This window comes from Atractosteus spatula, chromosome 2 (genome assembly GCF_055471065.1).
Source record: "Atractosteus spatula isolate fAtrSpa1 chromosome 2, fAtrSpa1.hap1, whole genome shotgun sequence".
Taxonomy (NCBI): Eukaryota; Metazoa; Chordata; class Actinopteri; order Semionotiformes; family Lepisosteidae; genus Atractosteus; species Atractosteus spatula.
The window spans coordinates 65,826,064-65,839,542 of NC_142707.1; the positions used below are offsets into that span (position 1 = coordinate 65,826,064).

Sequence of the window (13,479 nt, forward strand, 5' to 3'; positions counted from 1 at the left end):
TGTGGCGATCCGTGATCAAGTCGGAAGGAACAGCAGTGAACAAATGTTCAATAAAGACGGCAAAGTGTATCATTGTACCTAAAAGTCATAAATGCAGCATTACTAAATTGCAGCTCCGCGATATCGGGGGGGGGGGGGGGGGATACGGTTAACGTTAACAGACTGTATGATCTGTTACTGTAACAGCATTTACCACCGCCCAGATTGTCGTTTTTAAACGATCGGCACCAGATCTGCCGGCCCTGGCTGGCGACTTCTTCCTGCAAGCGAGCGACCGTGTGTGCTTGTGTGCGTGTGCGTGTGTAGCCTCATCTCCCCTTGCTCTGGCAGCCCAAACGCCTTTTCAGAAGTATCTCACGACTCCGCTCTTTCGGCGCCGCGACCTTTCCCCCAGTTTTCATGCTCGCAGTTCAGCGGGTTTATCCTGACACGGCTGACTCCCCCGGCACGCCTCCCGCCGGCCACGCACCCCGGCCTCCGCCAATCGCGCCGCAGTCACGCACTGATCACGCGCCACCTGTCCCCCCATTGGGCGCCCGCTGATACACCTTTGTCTCCCATTGGTAGCATGTTGCCACCCGCCAGCAGGCTCTCTATTTTGTTTTTCTTTTTTCCCCTCCCCCATTTTTTTTTTGTTGCGCTGCACAGCTGAGGTTGAGCCCCGTCGGGTGAAAGCGAGTTTAATTCTATGCTCAGTCTTGACTGAGCGGTCGTGTTTGATTTTTTTTGCGTTCTTTGTTCTCTTTGTTTCCAAATACCCCTGTAGAGGGGAGGAGGAGGAGGAGGAGGGGGGTTAGGAAAGATGCAGAGTTTTACATCGTACCAGAATTTCGCAACAGATTCATCTAGTGGGGTAAGTACAGAGCGTTTGATGTCATTCATTCTATACGCGTTTATAAACTGCGTCCGTCTGCCCATCTTTCAGTGCATCTTTCTGCCGTGCGCGTTTTCGGTAGCTCTGAGTAATGAAATACTGTCAGCCTAGTGCATTCTTGAAGGGCTCGCGGGTTTGCATTACTAACCGGCATATCAGCCGTCTGAGGGGAGGAAAAGATGCTCCTGTCTGCAAAATGATATCCGATGCAACAATTTTAAAAGAGTGTCCGCGATCTCAAAGTGTTGCATATCCTGAGGGTCGTTCCAGAAACGAAAGATGCTGATTCTCACAAGTGCCAATTAAATATTGTTGGGTATGAGCATACGCAAAACTTTAAAAAAGTCTGTGTAACAACCGGAGCTGTGGCTGCTGGTACGAGATGCAATGTTGCCAAAGTTATTCTAAACGAAAAAAATGTTTCAAAAAAGGTGTCAGCCGTCTCGGCGAACATGTGCCACTTCTTCGCAAGATCGTAACGCTCGAGTACGCAGTACGCTTTTTTTTTGTTGTTTTTTGCAGTGGTGCGCGTCTGTAGCGCCAGGGAAGACGCCTGCTTGTTTTGGTTTGGCTAGTTCTGCGTGTGCCTTGAGTTTTCGGGGAGTGGCTTGGGCCGAGTCCCCAGGCAGGTGAGGCAGGCAGGCAGGCACTTCCGGGAAAGTGATGAGTTCCCCGGCACCGCACGGGCAGGGCGCCCGTGCCGCTGGCAGGGATGGCTGCGAGGTGACGTCACCGGGCGCTCCTTATTTGGCGATGGGCGGCTCCCCGCGCCGCGGAGTATCCGCTATGTCGGAGGAGGAGGAGGGCGTGGGGGGGGGTGTTGGAGTAGAGGCAGAGCTTTCCACTTCATAATTATTATTATTTTTTTTTATGACGGCCATCGGAAGCTGATCGTTCAGAAGCTGCCGGTTTTGTTACGGAGTTGTTGTGGCTTTTAACTGACAGTTATGCACTTACACGGCCCGCGATTGGCGGACCGTCATCCAGCCGGCAAAACAGAATGATAAACCGTTATAGGTGTTTGTCTGCTGATCTCGTCTTCGTGCTCCCCCCCCAAAGAACTCATTTTCATTTTTTAAATTAAAAATTCGTGTCTTTATTTTTTTTTGGGGGGGGGGGGGGTTTCTTTCCTTGGCTTATCACAGAGGGGATAGAAGTCAAGTGGGCCCAGTTGCGGACCAAACCTCTCGAAACGATACCTCGGGTGGGAATAACGACTTTTTAGTTTTTTAATCTCACGGTGAGAAAACGAAACAAAACCCTGACCCGCCCGCCCCGCTGTCTCGCTTCCTCTGCCCAGGCCGGCATCATGGACATCTGCGAGTCCATCATGGAGAGGAAGCGGCACGACAGCGAGCAGTCCTCGGCCAGCGGCGCGCTGGAGCACACCGACCTGGAGGCGGTGGAGGCGCTGGTGTGCATGAGCGCCTGGGGTCAGCGGGCGCACAGGACGGAGCCCTGCCGGGCCCGGCCTCTCACCCCGGCCTCCGACTCCTGCGACTCCCTGCTGCACACAGACGCGCCGCTGGACGGCCCCGGGCCCAGAGACTTCGTGTCTTTTTCCTCGCTGGTAAGGAAAGGTGGTCTCTCTCTCTCTCCTCCTCCTCTTTTTTTTCCCTGGACGCTGGGTTCCAGTAAAACACTGGCTAGATGTTAATAATAATCATAACAACATCACTTTATTAACCCGTTACAATTTCTTACATTAGGAACTTGTCTTTTCGCAGACCCCAGCTTGCTCTCCATGAGACACACAGACAGGGAGAGAGAAGCCTGGGGATCAGAGCGCAGGGTCAGCCATTTATACAGCACCCCTGGAGCAGTTGGGGTTAAGGGCCTTGCTCAGGGGCCCAACAGAGTAGGATTCCTCTGCCGGCTGCGGGATTTGAACCGGCAACCTTCCAGCCACAGGCGTAGATCCTGAGCCACAGAGCCACCGCTCCGCCCATGTTTGTGTTGTAGCTAGGCCAGGTACTTCTGGTTTTTATTTTCAGACTGGGGGGGTCTGCAGGCGGGTGCGCTTGTAGGTCGGTGGGAGTTGGTCCCGTGAGCGCTCCGGGCTGGGCTCAGATCCGGCGAACTGGGTTGGACTGGGCGGCGTACCACAGGCTGAACTCTGCCCGGCAGCAGTTTAGAGTTAGAGTTTGCTCCCTGCCTGGTTGTTTACCTTGAGGAAGGACTGCTGCTGTTATCGGGGCCGTAAGGGGGCAACGCCATGGCGACGGCTTCTGCGTTTGTGGAGGGCGGGAGGGACTGGCTCGCGGCGCGACTCATCGCCTCTCTCTCCTGCTGTTTGCAGTGCATGACCCCGCCGCACAGCCCCAGTTTCTCGGACACCCCCGCGGCCTCCCCGCCAGCGCCGGGCCCGAGGCCGAGAGCTGCGGCGGCCGGCCAGAGGCTCTGCTCGGGCGGAGCCGGCGAATCCCGGACGCCGGCGTCCCCGGAGCGGTCCGCGCCGCGGCCCTGCCGGGCCCTGACCACCAGCGTGATCCGGCACACCGCGGACAGCACCCCCTGCCGCCACGTCCCCTCGGCGCCGCCGGCCCCGGCGCGGGGCGCCCCGTGCTGCAGCGCCCCCGGGAAGGACCAGCGCGCAGCGCCCTCCTTCTCCGCCGCGCCGCCGGCTCCTCCGGCCCCGCGGGATAGCGGCGCCGTCACGGACAGCACAGGCATGGCCGCGCCCGCGTGCCCCCTGCCCGTGCCCAGCTCGCCCGTGCTGTGCCACATGTTCCCGGTGAACGGGCAGGCGGCGGGCATGATATCCGCCTTCATCCAGGGGCCCGTCCCGGCCCAGACCGGCGGGGTGAAGCCGATCCTGCCCCAGGCCGCCGCCGCCGCCCCTACCGCTTTCTCGCAACAGTTCCTGATGGGAGCCCCCGTGCCCCAGGGCACCGTCATGCTCGTCCTGCCCCCCTCTCCGGTGCCGCAGCCCCCCCAGGGCCCGCAGGCGGTCATGACCCTGGGCAACACCAGACTGCTGCCCCTGGCCCCCGCGCCCCTGTACGTGCCCTCAGGCCAGGGCGCCGGCGCCGGCGCCTCCCAGTCGGACTTCTCCCGCCGGCGGAACTACGTCTGCAGCTTCCCCGGGTGCCGCAAGACCTACTTCAAGAGCTCGCACCTCAAGGCGCACCTCCGGACCCACACAGGTGAATACCGGCCCCCGCCGGGGATGACGGCAGCCGGGAAGGATCCTGGAATGCCGAGTGCGGATTTGGCTGAGGGCCGAGCTCCCAGCCACGGGACGAGGAGGCTGGGACCCCCCCCAACCAAGCGTGCGGGGTGACCACAGGGCAGCTGCAGAGGGGGAGAGGGGGTGGAGGAGGGCTGCAAGAAGACATATGTGGGGGAGAGCAGGGGATCACGTACAGGATTTCCAGTGGTTTAGGAGAGGAAATGACTTCGGGGGTGATTGCAGATTTCCGACAGCCAACTTGGTTGTTTCCGACAGCCAAGTTCGCTTTTTTTCAGATCGGTGACAAAAATCACGCATCAGCCGGAACTGCTTGCGTCCGACCAGCATGTCCTTATATCACGGCCCCTCTTTATTCTGGGGTTTTTTGGTTTTATTGCAGGATACAGTGTATAACGCAGTGTGTTTGTGGGAGATGAGCTGTGCACGGGATAGGATTCTGCGGCCATCGAAGTGTAGCGTCGAACGGTGCTCGAGAGTGAGAGGCTTGAAAATAAATCGATTTACTTGACGGTTGACAGAACCGAGGTTGTACGCAAGTTGAAGGCCGAGTCGTCAGGAGTTGTTAGAGAGGTAAAATGGCCCTTTTGTGTGTGGTTTTGGTTTTATGGAGTGAAGAAGAATAGGCGCAAACGTTGTCAGGCGCGATGTACTTTTTCCCATAAGGCTTTAATTCTCATAAGACACCGGGAGACTTTTTATCTAGCGAAGATGTAAGAAGATGGCAGTAAGCGCTGTTCTGTACACAAAATGTCATTAAGCAACATCAGATTATAACAGGATATAGTATGAAATAATTTAATAAGTATGAAACAACCTGTTCAGTTGATTGAAACAGATTTGTTTTTCTATATTGGGGATATAAGGCTGAAAGGGACTCATTAAATCACATTAATAATTGGTCTGTTTTAAATGTTATTGCATTTTTCTGACTGATACATATGTTAATTGTAAATATCAAACAATTTTCTATGGAAATGGCAAATTGTGTCTGAAGGATACTGCTCATTATCAATCCCGTTTCAAACAAAGTCTCTAGTCTGAAAATGAGAGGGGAAAAAAACTTGAGAGAAATTCATAAAGAAGTGGGTGAAATGTTCATCTAGATGATTCTGTGCTTCAGATGTACAGTTTTCAGAAGAACTCCAGCATGCTATAAAAGTACTAATACACTTTGAGGATGCTCTTTTGTGGTGCTGGGACTCTAGGTTCAGGTTCTGTGTGGAGTTTCTGTTCTCTCTGTGTTTGTATTGAGTTTCCACCCACAGTCTAAAGACACCCTGGTAGGTAGGGTGGAAAACTGGCCCTGGTGTGAGTGGGTGTTCGCGGCTGTGTGCCCTGCGATGGACTGGTGTCCTGTCCAGGGGGTATCCTGCCTTCCACCCATTGCCTGCTGGGATAGGCTCCGGCTCCCCCACGGCCCTGAATTGGATTAAAACTGTAAGAAAATGGTAAAGTTACAAAGATTAGTTTCCTGAAGCTCTTAAAACATTTTGTCCTGAACCCACATGGGTTCATCTGTCCAACCTCACAACAGATGAGCAAAAAATGTGAACTGATCCATGAGCCCGTTAATGGAGTTTATTTAATTAAAGTTCGGGAGGGATGACAACAACCACGCTCAGTCATCCCCAGCCGCCAGCGATTAGCAATCACTCCCTTCGTCCTCCCTCCACCCAACACTAAAAATACCAACGTGATATCTCTCTCTCCCTCGCGTGTGACTTCTGCCTCCCACCTCCACCCCAGCTCCCCCTCTGCAGCTGCCCCTTGGTTACCCAGCGGGGGGGTCCTGGCCTCCTCGTCCTGTGGCCAGGAGGTCGGCCCTCAGCCAAGAGGGTTAAGCCAAATATTTACTCTAATAGTTCGCCACGCTTTGATTTCGGGGCGTTGTCATTCCACGTGAACCTAGTTTTCCACCCAGGCTCGGTTGTTTGATCTCTCTCTCTCTCTCTCTCTCGTGTTCCTGTGTTCCAGGTGAAAAGCCCTTCAGCTGCACCTGGGAGGGCTGCGACAAGAAGTTTGCGCGCTCGGACGAGCTCTCGCGCCACCGCCGGACGCACACGGGCGAGAAGAAGTTCGCCTGCGCGGTCTGCGAGCGGCGCTTCATGCGCAGCGACCACCTGACCAAGCACACCCGCCGCCACCTGACCGCGAAGAAGATCCCCAGCTGGCAGGCGGAAGTCCAGCCCCTGAACGGCACACCGCCCGCCCCCAGCCCCATCCTGCCGCTCGGCATGCTGGTACCCGCCTCGCACTAGCCCCGCCTCCCCCCCCCCCCCCCCCCCCCCCCCCCCCCGCCCGAGGGCGAACGGACCGTGGCAGAAACCAGCCAGCTGCTACACAGCTCATGGAAGTCTGACCTTGCACTGGACTCTCTTGCTCGTTTGGATTTTTTTTCCCCCCTCAAAGACGTTTTGTTTACTTTCATATCCGTAGCATTTTACAGACGTATGCACTCTTTGCCAAAGCCGTTGTGTCAAGTTCTTTGTCTGTTTGTATATATGAATGTATTGTATATTCTGAGCTGCATTTATTGAACATTAAAAGACAAAATAAATTGTTATATGTTAAAAGATCTGTAAGTGAACAGTATTCTATTACACTGTGACAATTATGTACTATCATACTTTGCATATTATTTAATAAACGTTTTTCATAAATGAACAGTTTCCTGCATGAGACAGATTTTTTTCAATAGAATGGCCTGAATGCTATTAAATATTAAGCATAATTAATATTAATTAAGTCCACACTGCTGCTCCTCCTTAGGATTCTTACTATTTTTTTATTCTTCCCGAGTTATTTATGCTCTCGTTGGTTCACCTGTTGACATGATCCTAATTTAAAACGGTATCCAATTTGTTAAGTCTTTGAGGAGCTCCTAGTATGTAAACGGTTTGCTGGGCTGTAGCTGCTACACAGCTATGAGTGAGGATCACTACAACAGCAGTCCTTGAGAGTCAAGCAGTCCGGGAGGTTTTGTTGGTAATTTTTTTTTAGATGGTGGCCTACTTTGAAAAGTGTTAGTAGTTTTGTCATGTTAAGTCATTGGTGCAATTTTGTAGTTTAGAGCATGGGTCGGTGATGTACAAGTCCAGTCCTGGGGTCCTGCAGGTGTCTGGGTGTTCATTCCACCCTGCTCTTTACCCATAATCTCTTCGCTTAAATGACCCCATTAAAAACAAACATCTCAACAGGCAATAATCAATTTAACTAGTGTTGTGTTCAAGTAGCTTTGTGATAGCTTGGACCTCACTCCATTGAAACATTACTTGTGTAACTGATCAATTTCAGAAGCCAGTGATCCTGACCTTTAAATATAATTATGTAAATGATTTTTGATGGTGAGCTATGAGAATAATTGGACTGGGGCTCTGTGGTATCAGGGCTGGAGGCATACAGAATTACAGTCTTCCAAGACTGAAGGCAAACAGGCCTTGGAAATTGGAATAAAAAGAGAGGACTTCATCCTTTGAGGAGTTACTTCAACGGATTTGTCCGAGTAGATCTTTAAAAAATAAAATTATACTGGTTCATTGATGTGCTCTACTGGTCCTGGAGTATCACCATGTCTTCTGAACTCTTAAACCCTTTATCTGAATCAATCATTCACTTATCTGTACAACACTGTTTTTACTCGTTAAGGATAATGAGTTAACTATAAAACCCGTGGACTGCGACCCTGCAGTATCGGGACTGATCAGTGCTCTAGTGTGGAAATTGCTGGGGCGGGTTATTCGGGTCATTAATTTTGACTTGATCTTTTCAGCGATCAGCAGAACTGCTTCCTGGAGGCTTGCTGACGCCTAGAGCTGTGTGTGCTTAGATTCTTTACCACTTGACGAGCAAAGATCACCGCTGTCTTGTTGATTTCAACCAAGACGTGCATCGTCACAGCCGATTCTCAATAATAAAAAAAAAGTTTGTGGAAACTGAAGGCAGTCGTTTAATTGCACATGTAAAAATGAGAGGACAGAGCCTTCGCCGCAGCAGGAAGGGGGTTAAATCCGTCAAAGGAAAGAAAAAATCCATTTCAATTGTTCGTGAAATGACTAATTTATTTGCAGTGTGAGCACATTTTATACAATCCATTAAATATCTGTGATTGCACGTCTCACTTTTTGAATGTAAAATTGAATTATTTAGATCCATCTTTTCAGATACTAGGAAATGTAAGTAATTATAACAAGTGTTGGAATAAGATGTGTAACTGAAGACGCACTGCCATGATAAAGGGTTATAGAAGTGTTCATTTGTATTAATTATATGCCATACAAATTTTGGTCCCCATTTATAAAGTTGGGGTTGTTGTAAACCAAGGTTAAGTATATTTTGAGGATAATAACAGTTAAAGGGAAGTGTCCCTTATTTGGAACATAAACCCACGATCTGTTCTCTAACTCTTCCCCGCACACCGCAGGGTCATTTAAAATTTAATTGAACACAAAAGACTTGTCAGAGAAATGCTTTTGTTATTTAAGTTCGGAAATTCCGACGGGGATTTCACTTAGAAACATCAGACATCTGAGTGAGCAGATTTTGTTTCCTGTTTCGAAAAACAAGTCATTCACTTCCACTAACGACTGAATAAAACTCGAATTGTTGTTTTCTTTTCTTTCTAGTGCGCTTTAAAAAGTAATTTTAACGAAAGAGGAGAAATTAACTGTCTTTAGGGAGTTTGTTTGTTTTTTTAGTTAAAAGCATAGACGAGCCTGACTACATGTAATCTCATCACAACCTTTAAGTTGTTAACATTTTCAGTGCTAATTTTATCGCAGAATATGTTAAGAAGAACATAAGAAAGGCCAGTTGGTGGTTAGTAGCGACTTTCAAATTGAGTGGAATCACCATATTTATACACACAACCCAGCAATACCAGTGGAAGGAGGTACTGTATGTACAAAACTGATTATGCCGTGGTACAATACATTGTTGCGCTACAATTTTCGTTTTATTATGAGCAAAGAAAGATAACAAGATAAATTCCAATCCGAGATGTGATTTAATACACATAGTGCTTTAATATAATTAAATATTGTAATATTGCTTTAGCTTGAGCAGATATCCACCCTTCGGCTTGGACTAATGCCACAGGAACTCTCGCTGCCAAATTCAGCGCACAGCGACTCCTTCAACTTCCTCCTGCTGTTACCTGGTAACAAGGATCTACCAATCAGAGCGCTGGCCGCGCGGGCTGCCAGGGGCGCTGCGACCAATCCTCAGCTGGTGCGGCGCTCTGAGCGGAGCCGAGCGCGCTCGTCACTGGGGCCGCCCGCTCGCGCGCTGCTCGGCGTGGGTGGCCTGAAGTCAGCGGGGAAAGACCGTCACCCGCGCGCGCGGCTGCCAGGAGCCCCGGGGCCGGAAGTGAAACCACCAGGAGCGTTTCCTAACACCGACAAGAGTCAGACGGGAAACACTATTACCGCTTCGTTATCATTATTTCATAATGAATACTATACATATTTATTGTTAATATTATTATATTATAAATATAATAATAATAATAATGTTGTTATTATCATTGAAATCTTTTTCATTCTCCTAACAATTTGCAAGCGACAAAAAGTGTTTTTTTTTTATTTGTTGTTGGTGCCGTTTGAATGTTTGAAAGCCCCTGGGTGTGCCTTTCCCGTGTGACATTTTTGTATGTTCTGCCTGTGTTCGTGTGGGATCGCTGCTGTCTCTAACGCACGCAGTTTAGGTCGAGTGGTGTCTCTAAATTCAATTGTTCGTGCGTGTCTTCCTTATCCATCCAGTCCTTTTCTAAGCGCTTGATCTAATGGAGTGTCGCTGGGGGAGCCGGAGTTTATCCCAGCAAGCAACGGGCGCAAGGCAGGGCGCACCCTGGACGGGACACCAGTCCATCACAGGGCACACAGACACCCCATGGCAAATTTGAGCTGAAATCTTTAATCAACCGCTGCAAATATTTAACCTCTATGGACTGTGGGAGGAAACCTACAAGAACATACAAACTCCAGCAGATAGCACCCCTGGTCCGGAATTATAATAATTATAACACATGTACTTAATATAGCACTTTTCTGGACGCTCCACTCCAAGGGCTTTACAGGTAAAGGGGACTCCACTCCACCACCACCATGAGTGGTACCAGGGTAAGACCCCTACTCTTTTCAAGAAACACCCTGGGGTTTCTAATGACCACAGAGAGTCAGGACCTCAGTTTTACTTCTCATCTGAAGGATGAAGCATTTTTTTACAGTACAGTGTCCCCATCACTATACTGGGGCATTAGGACCCACACAGACCGCAGGGTGAGCGCCCCTTACTGGTCCCACTAGCACCTCTTCCAGCAACAACCTTTGTTTTTCCCAGGAGGCCTCCTGGGGGGGCTGGTTGTGAGCTGCAGTGTGATATAGGGTTAATTAATAGTGACAAAAGGTATTGAGCCCAGGGCGCCAGGGAGGAAAGACAACAGCCAAGATAATCACCCTCAGCTGTCAGTCACCACCCCTTCTCTCCCTCGCACTCGTCTTCTTGCACCCCTCCTCCTCTCCCTCTCCCCCTCTGCAGCTGCCCCTTGGTCACCCCTCACTCGGGGTTAGGGGTCCCAGCCTCCTCGTGCCGTGGCATCAGCCAGGTAGCTGTAGACACATTTTGACTACAACACGCCAGAGCCCTTCATTCTTGGGCTTTGTTATTCCTGGGGCGTATCTGTACTGAATAAGGTCTGAAGCCAAGCGGTATAACTGGGAGGAAAGGGGAAAAAAAGCTTTGATTTATATTTTTCAGTGCCACAAAGAAGTGGCCACATATTACGGCAACTGCAGATAGATTCTGATTTTTTTTCTAAAACAAGTTATAGTTGTAACACAAGAGCTGTTGCTCACAACTTTAAAAAATAGAAATTCTTAAACCGGCTCATCGAAGCTCGTCTAAAGCGGAGAGACACTGAGCGGACTGCAGCCTCGTTTAGAAACCACTAGGTGGCAGTGTGCAGTATAACATGAGGCAGCGGCGCACGGCTCCGATCTCGTAAGGCCGCAGTGCCTCAATTCCCATTCCACCTGAGGAACTCCTAGAATGATGGGATTGTTTGGTTTGGCGGGACCCGTTTAACAACAGTTCTCTGTACTTTAACTAGTAGATGTGCAAGGAGTCTGGAGTTGTGCACCGAAAACAGAGGGACTGAGAACTTAAATAACTTGTTTTCTATACCGCTAGATTAGTCTTGCATAAGGGTTTCCCGTATTGCTGGTTATAATTATCCCACATTTGCTGGTAGGAATGTCCCTCCCAGGAAGTCAGTACTATCAGAGGACTGTGTGATAAAGCCAGGAAATGAAAGTTACAACAGTCCCACACTTGTGTTTTTTTTTAAATAAGTTTTTATTGAAACACCAGAAATACAAAAAAGGAGACAGAATAATGAAATATATACAGAAATAGACACTTCAAAGCCATAGGAATTCACAATTGTAAAAACTAAAAATTGTACTTATTAGATATTTCCATTGTATGTCTTGCCTTTTGATTCTTTAAATTTCGAATAGAATTTAAATAAAAAAGGAGTTCAGCTTTGAAAACATGAATAGAGGGAGCAGTATTAGACCATTTAAACTTGTGGATAAAGTATTTTGCCAAAATAATAAACAGATTAATAATAAAAACATATCCTTCATCCAAATCAGATCTAACAAAATATAAAATAATATCAAAATCTTTCAATTTAACATTTAGCTTTACACGTTGAGCAATAACATTTTGCAGATCTATCCAAACCAGATTTGTATATATGCAGTTAACAAACAAATGTAACGAAGATGTGGAAAAGCGTCCAGAAATAAAACGCCAGGTGTTCAGACGTCACAGGAAGAAGAAAAAAAAACAGACTAACGTGAAGCGTTACACAAGTTTGTCACTGACGCTAAAATCAGCTCTGTCGTCATCGTGGAGCATGAATGCCGTCTGGTTTAAGTCTGCGTAACGCTAATGAAGAATAGACGAAAAAGGCGTTATCCCACCTGTAGTGCCCGCTCCAAATTATACGTTAAAAGTCTTTGTGTAGAGGTGGGATGTTGCCTAATACAGCGTTATACTCTGTTGTGCTTCAACGTCTAAGGTGCTGGCCATCCTCTCATTATAAACCTTTAAACGTGGGATAAACACTACGGCTCCTGGGACGTAAATCCCACATGGAAGAAACGCAAAACTGCGGTTGCAGTTAGCGCTCTGACCGGATAGTGCTCAGAGACAAAACCCCAGACACTCCTGGGTCAGCGTCAGTGGCCTGTGTGATAGACGACGACAACGCAAAGGGGAGGTGTTTCTGCACGTACTGTACAAGGCGTTTCTTCAAGAACAGCCAGGCAGCGATCCCCGGCTGTGTCTGCGGGCAGTGCCGGAGGAAGAGGGAAGGAGCATCGGCGCCGCTGCTGATCAGCCCGAGTTGGGCCTGACTTGGATGCGGCTGGAGGCGGGTCTTCGCCCCAGCTGGCAGGGAGCCGATTGGCTGGTACGGAAGGAACTGAAACTGGGTTTGGAGTTTGATTGGCTGGCGTGAGGCAGAGGGTTAGAATTGAGGACCGCTTGTGTCGCTGGTCTACATTAGACTATTGCAGGGGTGGGCAAACTTTTTTGACACATAACAGTTCGAAACTGTATACCGGGCCATTTCAGGCTGCTGTTACAGATAGCCTATGCCCTATATAAGTTTAAAATCCAACATAGGCTCATTAGTTCAAGCCTAGAGAAAAATAAATAGAAAAAAATAAAAACTGAATAAAACTTGACGTTCAACTCACTGTTCTGCGTGATACACTTATTTTCTCAAATTTGCTCTTGCTATCAGGACAAAGAATATCTGCGGTTTCTATCACACCTTCAAAAGCCCTATCATACACCTTCAAAATCATGGGTCAACATAAAAACAAAGTTGATCCAATTTTAATTATTTGTAATCATGTTCAAAATTAAAATAGTTGTAAAAGCTGGATCAAAATAGTAAAAATACTTGACAAAACATTTTATTGAAATTATATGAATGTGAGAACAATCTGAAAAATTAAAAAAATTAGTCAACATCTTTGTAAAATGCAAATAAATTGACTTAGAAAAAGTAGAACTTTAACTTTAATGTTTTCTGCATTGTGCTACTCGGTACGTTACTTTGTATGATGGAAGAAGAAATTTGCTGGGGACTGTAGCTTGGTTAGAAAAAGCAGTTTCTGTTCATTCATTTAACTTGCGCGAAAAATACTCACGGGGCTTACTTTTTAAACTACTGTGAACAGCTCCCGAATGACGTTTCAATTTACTGGGAAGCATACTGTAAATTTATTGTCGTCATACTTTTCTGTATTTACCTGTCCGTTTCTCTTTAGAACTAGGCTCCGTGTCCTCCACGTTTTTTTTTAACTCACTTTTAAAAACCTCTCCATTGCGATCGTGT

At 48.3% G+C, this 13,479-nt stretch overlaps 1 protein-coding gene across 1 annotated transcript; it reads left to right on the top strand.

The window, feature by feature from the left end:
- The first annotated feature begins 624 nt into the window (after positions 1-624).
- Positions 625-6,729, top strand: klf11a (Kruppel like factor 11a). Its single transcript, XM_088933227.1, has 4 exons — positions 625-853; positions 2,175-2,444; positions 3,174-4,020; positions 6,042-6,729. The coding sequence occupies exons 1-4, from the start codon at positions 803-805 to the stop codon at positions 6,323-6,325; spliced, it is 1,452 nt and encodes a 483-aa protein (XP_088789353.1). The 5' UTR covers positions 625-802; the 3' UTR covers positions 6,326-6,729.
- The last annotated feature ends 6,750 nt before the right edge of the window (positions 6,730-13,479 follow it).